Below are 10,970 nucleotides of genomic sequence, written 5' to 3' on the forward strand. Positions count from 1 at the left end.
AAGAGGGGAGGAGTCCAGCCCTTATATCCATGACCCTAAACCCCCCCCCCCACTCCCAGTGATCACTCTGAGACACTGCAGCTGAGAGTTGATGCTGCCCGAGTCCTAGCTCCGACATAAAGATGCCTCATTCACTCACTCCTCTACCCAAGAAAAAGCAGCAAAGGCTGGTCTTGTGGTAGCAAGCATGAATTGTCCCCTTTGCTAAGCAGGGTCCACCCTGGATTGCATTTGGATGGGAGACTACCTGTGTGAGCACTGTAAGATATTCCTCTTAGGGGATGGGGCCGCTCTGAGAAGAACATCTGCATGCTTGCATACAGAAGGTCCCAGGTTCCCTCCCTAGCATCTCCAAGATAGGGCTGGGAGAGATTCCTGCCTGTAACCTTGGCGAAACCACTGCCAGTCTGTGTAGACAATTCTGAGCTAGATGGACCAATGATCTGACTTGATAGACGGTAGCTTCCTATGTTCCAATCCCTAGGTAGGTATGAGGCTCCTTCAGCCTCCTAGGAGCCAGCTCAATCCCTTATCTTCCTTCCTGGCTAGGATCTGGACTGGGTGAGACCGTGTATGTAGTGGGGTGCAGGGTAGGTATGTGCATACTGGTTCAGTGCCTCTTCTCAGAAGTGCTGAACCAGCTCGGGCACCAGCATTCGACTCGACAGGGTGGGGAGCAGTTCCCTTTAAAAGCAGGTAGGGAGCTCCTTACCTGCTCGTCCCCGCCCCATCGCTTTTCCACCACCAGCAGCTGCTTGGAGAGTGGGCGCAGCCGGCGGAAAAGCAGCAGGGCAGGGACGAGCAAGTAAGGCGCTCCTCACTTGCTTTGTAAGGGAACCACTTCCTGCCCCACCGGTGAGTGCACGAATGGCTCATGCACATCCCTAGTGCAGGGACATTGCCCCTGCAGATTTCAGCTGGCCTGGTATTGCCCTCTCTCCCCACTCCAGTCTTTCATGACACATGGTCTCAGATAGGAAGAGAAAACTAGCTTGGAAAGCCGACTGGAGAGTTTGGCTTAATTAAAAAACAACAACAAAAAAAACCCAAACCCAACTATTTTCTAAGAGGAATCTGGCCTGTTTCCTGCATATGTTTGAAAATGCCCATCAAGCTTCATTAATAAGGGAAACAAACTAACCACATTAGTTACCTTACCTCTATCAGTATTTAATATATAGCAAACTCCTCGCTTCTAGGGGTGTGCATGGATCGGTCTGGGGCCATGCAAGAGGCCTCTGGACTGGTCCAGAATTCGGCCAGTCCGGCGGGGGGTGGGGGGGAGTGTGGCTATAAGGACGGGGGGTAGTACTCCTCCCCCACCGCCACTCTTCCCCCTCCGGCGCTGGACTTTGCTAAAACAATTTTGGGGCGGCAGAGTTCCTCCCTGCCGCCCCTGCCCCCGTCCTTGTCTCCCGAGAATACAAGCAGTAGAAGCTGGTACTTCTATAAGCCACGCATGCTTGTATTATCGGGAGATGACGACGGGGGCAGGGGCAGCAGGGAAGAACTCTGCCACCCCAAAAACGTTTTAGCAAAGTCCAGCGCCGGAGGAGGAAGAGCGGCGGGGGGTGGGGTGGGGTGGGGGAGTACCACCACCTCCGCCCTTAAAGCCACACTCCCCTCAGTGCCGTACCACGCCTCTGTGGTTCCGTGCACATCCCTACTCACTTCCCTAATAATGTCCTTTGCCACGCCTTTGCTCCCTCAAACTACTTGTTCTAGAGTAGCCCCTGCTGCAGAGTAAGCAAACGGCCTGAAAATGTCATGGGTCTCCACTCATTTTCTATTACTGAATTTTTAAAGAGCAATTGCGGGGGGGGGGGGGCGGATTCTGTAGCACTAATTCATTCTCACAACCCTCCTAAGAGACAAGTGGCTATTTTTTAAAAATTGTACAGATAAAAACTGAGGCTGAAAGACAATAGCTTGCCCACAACCACACAATGAAGGCTGAGCAAGCATCTAAATGCTGATTTCATGGGTCCAAACCTAACGTTGGGTCCAACTCCATTTCTTGCATTACTGTATTGCATCCTCTAAAGTGGCTGGGGCTTGCTGTTCAGTGTGGTCAAAAGTTGTGTCTGCCAACATAGCCCTGCTTGCTTGCAGGTACAATAATATCACTCAAAGCTAGTGTGGCTTCTTGATGAAGTGAGTGGTGGCCACAGAGACAGCCCCTGCTTATTTTGGGCACTCCTGATCATGTGCAACATAATCAGATTCCACTGTAGGCAGAGCTAAATCCGGAGACATGATAGTGAACTCTGACTGCTCAGCACCAGGTAGGATACACTTTTTCAATCCCCTGTTCCTCCATATGCCTTGTCTAAACCCCAATTCAGCAAAGAGAGAGATAGCCTAACTGGGAGCACTTGCCCACTTTCCCTGTCCCTTCTCTCCCCATTCCCACATAAAGAAAGGGAAGTGACCTTGGGCGCACGCATGAATTTCCAACATCATTCCTACCTACCTTGAGAAAGGACGTGTCAACACCTGCTTCCAAGTAGGTGATCTCCAGGTTGCCTTGCACAACTTGACAGTCCTTATAGAGATGGCTGAAGGTAGAATAGTGGTTTTCTGGGCTAGAGGGACGCTGTAGCTTCATGTCCGTCCCTGTGCAAACTGTGAGCAAGAAGAAATTCCAGTGAGGCTGAATTCTAGAGCACAGCGTTTGAAATCTGATTGGCCTTGGTGCCATGTCTGGTTTCTAAGAGGACCAAGGATGAGCCTGACCTCCTTGTTATGGGCTCATTTGGCGGTGGGTGGGTTTGGGGTTAAACTGGCATGGGGCTAAAATCCATACCTCCAAAGTAAGGGATGTGCATGAATTGAGCATCGTGCACAGGTTCAGTGCTGAACCAGTTTGGGCAAGGAACTCCATTTGCGTGGACTCTGTGTGTTCAGCCACATCATGCTCAACCTGGTGTTTTATTTATTTATTTCTTACATTTACATCCGCTTTTCCTCCAAGGAGCCCAGAATGGTGTACAGGGCTATGTTTATCCTCACAACAACCCAGTGAGATATAAGTTAGGCTGAGAGATAGGTAACTGGCCCAAAGTCACTCAGAGTTTCATGGCTGAACAGGGATTTGTCTCCCTGGTGTTACTTCAACACTCTAACCATTATACTATTCTGGATTAGGGCTGTCCTTTCCAGTCCTGTGCCTTTAACAGCTGCATAGCAGATAGAAATCCAACAAGCAACTTTCCCCTTAACACTGCATCTCCATGAGAAGAAAGCTGCACTTTTTGCATTTCTGCGATGTGTGACAGGCAGGTTAAAGAGGTTGTGAAAGTAAAGTTGTGCCTTGAGAATCAGTAGAGCCCTGTGGTTTTCTTTGGTAGAATACAGGAGGGGTTTACCACTGCCATCTCCCATGCAGTATGAGATGATGCCTTTCAGCATCCTCCTATATCGCTGCTGCCCGATATAGATGTTTGCCATAGCCTGGGAAACATACAAGCGGGGATTTGAACCAACAATCTCTTGCTCCCTAGACAAGTTACTTTCCTGCTGTGAAGAGTGGTAATTTAATAGACTGGCTTGAACTAAGCAGCCAGATTTTGGGGTTGTTTTGTTTGTTTGTTTTTGGCTCCAGGAACCTAGCACACAACTCAGTCTCAACGCTTGGAATCCATCCAGGTTTTTTCCAAACCAAGCAGGAACTTCTCTCATCCTTTCAAAAAGCCCACTACTTCCTGTGCCTCTCCCCCATTATTGAAAATGTAACTGATCGGCATTCATGCTCCCACGTACAGCCGTTGCCTCAATAAAATCCTCCCCCAGGTTCTGGATACCAAATACAATGCAGAAGTATCCATTTCTATAGGAAACGCTGTCCTTTTAACTTGATGACCTATTTCTGGAGCTTCCGATTGACTTCCTGTATTACCTCCAATATGTTCCAGCAGCCTTTATGTAGGAAGGAATTGCTGCTTCTCAGCAAGGGCCCTGAAAACACTGTGGTTTTGAAAAACTCGACATATGAAGTACAGTCACACTCTTCAAAACTACACTGAATTCTGCTCATGCAGTGTTAATATTTTGTTATGACCTCTGATTTTGAATAAATTTGGCTCTGAATTGATAAACTCAACATTCCATGTCAAACTGAAATAAATTACGCTAACGGGGCAATTCCTCATTAACTTTGGAAGAAATCACTATCCTTTATCTGACAACACAAACCTTAAAAGGGGGTATAAAAGCAATTAAACAAGATTTTTAAAATAAACATAAATGCTTTTTGAGCATTTACCAAGACTATACACACATTACTTTGCACACATGTACAATGTTTGTTGATTTGTAAGTATCTACCATTATTCCTGCATTATGTTCAATGCACATCAGCAATATATACAATCTGTACCCTGCATTTGAGGAGTCCAGTACCTGGATTCACTTTTAAAATGCATGCGGCCATGCACCCCAAATCATGCATGTGTGTATAGATACCTGAACATGCATACAATATAATGTGTGAATAGCCCTATTCTCTTCATCAGGGTTTTTTTGTTTTTTGTTTTTGTTTTTACACACAGCAGGCTTCACTTCAAGTTTACAGGAAGGCTTTACTGTGAACTCAAAGTTGTCCAAAAAAACCTGTCACAAATAATGGATTTTTTAACCTGGGATATAAATTGGGCTACACTCTAACATGCAGTGGAAAACCCAAATTGTGTGTGAACTGCTCCTCAATAACTCACAGGGACTTCGAGGTAAATCTGGCCGATATGTGAACACCCCACTCCATTCCAGAGGAGATGCGAGTTAAAGGGCTTTAAAAGACCCATATGAAAAACTTTCAGGGGACATAACACTCTTCCTACCATATGGGCCCTCAGGCTAGTCAATCAATATCAGCAGAAGGGTCACAGAAAGTGATAAAGAGAAAATAGAATGGGAGAGTACAAAAGCCACTTGGCTGTCACAGAAAGCCACAGCCCTGCATTTCCTTCTCCTTCTCCCATACTACTCCTTTGGTAACATCTACTCATACAAAACATGTGCCATGACATCACAGAGTTATAAGTTTCCCTGTCCTCACACAAGCAGCAGCCAATGAAGTGGAGTGGATTTCAGCCAGCAGATGGTAGGTATCATCAAAAGCAGCAGAGTGAGAGAGACTGTCAGATCTAAGCCATTGGGTACAATCCACCAGGAATGTCTCCTGCGTAAATCCCATTGAAATAAGCAACTCCATTTTGGAATTGATCAGGAGAACTTCCTGGCAAGTTGCAGCCTAAGCTAATTATTGCATGTAAAGGGGCAAGTGTTTGAATTTCCTACTCCAGGTACCAAAATGTCTTGGACCTACTCTGGTAGTAGTTCTAGCATCTTTTCATGAGTACCTTCATGTATCACAAGATCAGTAGATGACCCACTGCTTCATATGCCACTTTATATGGGGAAAGCTATGAAGATATAGAGCAAGGTTTTCTAGGTTGGGACACCCACCCTTTAGAACCTCCCAACTCCTCTCTGAATAGCTGTCACTGCCAATTAAAAAAACTGTCTCTGTGTGTGTGTGTGTGTGTGTGTGTGTGTGTGTGTGTGTGTGTGTGTGTGAGAGAGAGAGAGAGAGAGAGAGAGAGAGAGAGAGAGAGAACTGCTGTTACCTCTCTTCTGTTTTAAAACTGTACAGTTTAATTTTGAACTGGTCTGAAAGTTTTGTCACCTTTTGTTTTAGTTTTAATGTTATACCACTTTGAGCACTCTTCAGAAAGAGTTGGAAAACAAAATTCGGACATTTTTATCCATCACTATCAGTACTTAATGTGATCTTCAGTATGCGGGGATTGACTAAAAACAACGCTCTGGGGTCTCTAGGTAAGGAGAGTCTTTCTGCAGCTCTGAAGTCCCTGCATTGAAGATCAAATCTGAGCCCTAATTGCATATACAGTATGCACTTAGTTATTAGGTTATTTTCTTCTTCTTCTTGAAAGAACAAACAGGCCAGTTATAAAACTCAGGGAAGGTGAGGTACAAGCTTGTTTTTCAGGTTGAGATGGGCGTTTCCCCCCTCACATTTACTCCCTTCCCTCCTTTGCATGTGGGTCTTTTACGCAACCCTCTTGCTTGCACAGACAAGCAACAGAAAGAGAAGCAGAACTGGCCTCCGACTCTAGAGGACAGGTAACACAACGCTGTGAGCTCATTGGCAGCTCCAGGACCATTCCCACAGACACATCCAAGCCCCTAATCAGATAAAAGTTTGGTCAGGCAGGAAAACATTGACACATCCCGATTGGCAGAAGAAAGGGCGAATCAAGTTAGTTCCAACATTCAGGTGGAATTAAGCAATCAACAGGGGTGGGACTAAAGAGCAGGTTAAAAGCAAACAGCACAACAAGTGGACTGGGATTTACAATACATTACCAGAGGCTGGAAAACTATCTCAAAATGATCTTAGCCCAAGTCCTACAAGCCCTCAAACTGTTGCAGTTTCATATTCGAAAACAACAAATATTTATATACCGTTTTTCAACAAAAGTGCACAAAGCAGTTTACAGAGATATACATAAATAAATAAAATAGCTCCCTGTCCCCAAAGGGCTCAAAATCTAAAAAAGAAACACAAGATAGACACCAACAACAGCCACTCGAGGGAGGCTGTGCTGGGGATGGATAAGGCCAGTTGCTCTCCCCCTGCTAAATAAAGAGAATCACCACTATAACAGGTGCCTCTTTTATTCAGCTAGCAGAGGTCAGCTTTCCTATTTATTAGTCATAGTACCATTGTTTTGGTACCTGCCCTGATAAAAACACAATCCTTATTCTGCCTTTGGGGAATGCCTGTTTAAAATGTTTTTAGTTTGCACACCTGCATTAAGCTTGCCACTCTTGGATTTTTCAGTTCCTCTTCAACGCTGGCAGCTCAAGACTTCTGTGTGCCTGATGCACAGGGTGACAAATGCTGCCCCTTGCACACACCTCCTTCTTCCTCCTCTTCTCTCCCTTTTTGTCAAGTGGAAGAGAACAGGAGGGTAACTTGCTGCCTTCCTGGCACCCCAATAATCTGCGGCCTGAGGCAGCTACCTCATCTTGCCCCATGGAAGGGCCGCCCATGCTGCTCAAGCCTCTAGAACAGTGATTTCAAGTGGGGTCCACTTTGACCAAAAAAAAAACTTTCAATGTGAGAGCCATTTTCCACTGTGCTGACCTCCACGTAGTACTGTGCTGACCTCCACGTAGTACTGTGCTTTTCTCAGTGCTGGGAGGGCCCTTTTAAGAAAAATGGAGGCCTCTCTTAAGTGCTCTAGGAAGAAAGCCCCAAGAAGGGCTACACTCCCCAGCAGTGTTCCTTCTAACAGGGATTCCCAGATGTTGATGACTACAACTCCCAGCATTTCCAGCTGCAATGGCCTTTGGCTGGGAATTATGGGAGCTGTAGTCAACAACATCTGGGAATCCCTGTTAGAGGGAACACTGCTCCCCAGCATCCCTTCCAAGATGGTGCAGGGGCTCAAGAGAGCTTCATTTCCTTAAAGGAGCCCCACTGGCACTGGGTAAAGTGCAGCACTGCACAGTGGAAACAGTTGCCTCTGTGCGGTGCCAAGGAACTGTGTGGCATATTCCGCTTTAGCTGAAGCTTTGCACAGCCTTAACAAACTAGTCAGGAAGCTGCACAGGGTTGTTGGAGGCAGTCATTGGGCCTCGGGCCTTACAATGAAGAACACTGCTCTAGAAATTATATCTCGGAATGGGAGTCAGATCCATGTGGATTCTAGTGCACATGAATGTAAATACATGCAAATTAACACTAAGCTATCATGTAGTGCAGTGGAGAACCTTCTGCAGTGGCCGAGATTCATTCTGAGCTGTTAAATATGGTAACCTACGACAACAATTTTGTTTTTTCCAGAACATCCTGAACCAAAAATTAAAACATCCTTTTTGCTCTTGAATTGGTGCAGAACAGGCTACTGCAGAGTAAATAAATGTAGCAGAAAGAGAATAGTTTTCAGCAGCGAGTAATAGGAAGGGGGTCAGCTCAGGCAGCGATCCTTGATGTAGCATAGCATAGTCTTTATTTTGGTCTTTGACCAGCATAACAGCAAAATAGACAACAAAAGGTTCAAATAATCTGCTTCTACAAAATATTAAAAAGTCTCTATAAAATTACATAGTATAATAAGTAGAAGAAACTAAAAGTTAAAACTATGAACATAAAACTACTGTATATATAAAAGTTAGTCAACACTAATAGCAGAATGACACTGAGTATAAAGGTAGCAAGACAGCAAAATTATGTAATTAATACAGAGCAGTGTTAAATCTCATACCATATTGTATTCCATACTATGTATGGCAGCAACATATCCAGCAAGTGGAGGCAACATACATATAGGCTTTAGAATATTTAGTTCTTCATGAGCTCTAAACAAGTTTTGCTAGCTAGAAGGCAGAACTTAGCCACATTATAGGATCGAGAGTCATTCTGATCTGCCAAGAGGAAATTTAGGTAAAAGGAATCAGTACAGCCTAGATATGAGCTAATATCTGAAGAGATGACATTATGCAGAATGTCATGGTAATAGTGACAGTACAAGAGTACATGAGCTGTCATTTCAATCGCACCAGAGCCACAGGGGCATATAGGCTCTCCATGTGGAATTCTTTGATATCTCCCTTCCGTCACAGCTGTGCACAAGGCATTGCATTGGTCCAGTGTCAAGGCTCTGTGGTACTTTGGGACTGTTAGCTGGTTTAAGTAGTTGGCAGGTAAAGCTCAGAATTTGATTGCCCCAAAAGACACCAACCGGAATGGGGCCCTGATCAATTTGCCGCTCCATATCATAAATTCTTTCCCTTATTTGGAGTCTGGTGTTTTCATAACCCAGGGTTAGCAGTGCGGTGGGAGAGCCTTGATGTAAGAACAAGGCTGTTACAAGGACACAAAGGTGCCCCTGTTTTCCATCTGTGAAATGTTGGAGAGTAGGTTTCTCCTCCCCTCCACTTCAAATACTTTAAAGAGAATGCAGCCACAGCTCAGTTGTGAAGCATCTGCTTTGCATGCAGAAGGCCCCCAAGTCAACTGCTGGTATCTCCAAGTAAGGCTGGGAAAGGCTCGTGCCTGAAACCTTGGAGAGCCACTGCCAGTCAGTGTAGACAGCACTGAGCTAGATGGATCAATGGTCTGACTCAGTATGAAGCAGCTTCCCATGTTCTAGTATCACAGGCCTGAACAGCTTTGATTCACTAAGTCAAATGCAGTCCACCACCCAAGGCGCGATATACCTGGTTTCACTGCCTTCCTCGGACCTTCAGAAACAGGGGGATTGACAAGTACACAGCAGACCACAATTCATGGCTGGTGAGCTATGTGGGGCTTGCACCTAGATTGCAAGTCTGTGGCATAGCAACATGCAGACAGTTTTTTGGAGGAGAGCACACACACAAAAACCTAGCAGTTTTTATTTAAAGAACAAGAGTGCTTGTGAAGGATTTGCATATCTTCCCAATTCTGAGTCTTAATTGGCCTTAGATGGCAAACTAGCCCAGGGACAAGGGATGCATAGGATTATTTTTGTGGGGGCCTTTTTATTTCTGCCCAGAGCCCTTTCTGTAGGGTGGACTGTTAATCAAAACAACTTTTACATTAGTCTAAATGCAAAACATGGGAAGTCTAGCTGCAAAAATTTGTTGAGGGCATATTTTTCAATAAAATAGCAGCAGCCTTGAAAAGTAGGCCAGGACAACAGCAGTAATACTGACCTCCCTTACAAATGAAGAGGCTGAGAAAAATAATGGCATGCAAGGACCTTGTGGCAGAGGTGAGATTTGAACCAAGGACAACATCTGCTCACAGCTTAAATTTTTAGGCACTACACCAGCCACAGACTAGAACACTGGTCTTTAATGAGTGGGTCATGTCTAGTTCTAAGTGGGGCTGCACCACTGGTGCCACTACAGTTTTAACTTTTGTTTCTTTTAAGAAAAGAAATAAGGAGAGATTATGGTCAGAGGGGGACAAGAGTTCCTTTATGGTTAATAATACTTGCGCAGAAGCTGGAATTTCAACTTTCAATTTCAAAATTAACCTGTCAAAATCCCCTCTTCTTCACAAATATTAAAAGGTGCAACTGCCCTCCCCCCCGCCATGAGCCAAGAAGGAGAAAGGTGAATAATTATGGGGAGGGGGAATACTTTGTCGTTTGGGGTCCTGGTTCTGAAGAGGCTGAAGTCTCCTTTACTGGACTCTTCCCACTTCACATCAGTCAGTACACACAGCACTTCCAAGCTGAGGCCAGAATTGACTTTTTTGGATTCTTTGGGGAACAACTGCACATAGCAGAAGCGGCAGTCCAGCCCTTCTCCCTAAGGATCAACTATGTCAGTAGGTCACCCCCAGGCAGTTGGCAAGGACTGATGACTGAACTGCTTTTTCAAGCCAGGCATGTTTTAGAAAGGAAAAGTATCTCTCTGAAGCAATGCTGGTGGAGACAACACGCTCCGCCTCTGACACATCTCAGCCATACCCACGCAGCAGGCGCCAGCTAGAATCAAGATCAACAACCCCACTTCTCCCAGCCCTGTTGTCACTGGATGATCTAGAAGTACAGGCACAGTGAGGAGCTGCTCATCAGATGGCAGACACCGATTCATTTCTTGCTAACTCAAACGAAGGTCCTTTAGCTCAGCCGCTTCCCAGCTAACTGAGCAAAGAGGCACTTTTTAAAGTGGCGATTCTCTTATATTTAGCAGGGCGAGAGCAACTGGTCCTATCCAACCCCAGCACAGCATCCCTCCAGTGGCTGCTGATAGTATCTGCCTTATGTTTCTTTTTAGATTGTTAGCCCTTTGGGAACAGGCGACCATCTTATTTACGTATTATTTATTTTTCTATGTAAACCGCTTTGAGAACTTTGGTTGAAGAGCAGCATATAAGTCAATCATCAATCATTCTTCTTCTTTTTATTCTATCATATCAACACAGGAAGCATAAGAGAGGTGCTACT

The 10,970-nt window shown here is 45.3% G+C and overlaps 1 protein-coding gene across 4 annotated transcripts in view; it reads right to left on the minus strand.

Annotated features, from left to right (window-relative positions):
* Positions 1-10,970, minus strand: part of ERBB2 (erb-b2 receptor tyrosine kinase 2) — a 75,154-nt gene that overhangs the window by 43,331 nt on the left and 20,853 nt on the right. For 3 of the 4 annotated variants that reach the window (XM_053263591.1, XM_053263593.1, XM_053263592.1), the window contains exon 2: positions 2,474-2,625. In XM_053263591.1, coding sequence (XP_053119566.1) covers positions 2,474-2,625 — 152 coding nt within the window. Of the gene's footprint in view, positions 1-2,473; positions 2,626-9,726; positions 9,794-10,970 lie in introns of those variants that run through there. The other variant, XM_053263594.1, reaches the window with a different exon arrangement.

Source organism: Hemicordylus capensis, chromosome 6 (genome assembly GCF_027244095.1).
Source record: "Hemicordylus capensis ecotype Gifberg chromosome 6, rHemCap1.1.pri, whole genome shotgun sequence".
In the NCBI taxonomy this organism is placed as follows: Eukaryota; Metazoa; Chordata; class Lepidosauria; order Squamata; family Cordylidae; genus Hemicordylus; species Hemicordylus capensis.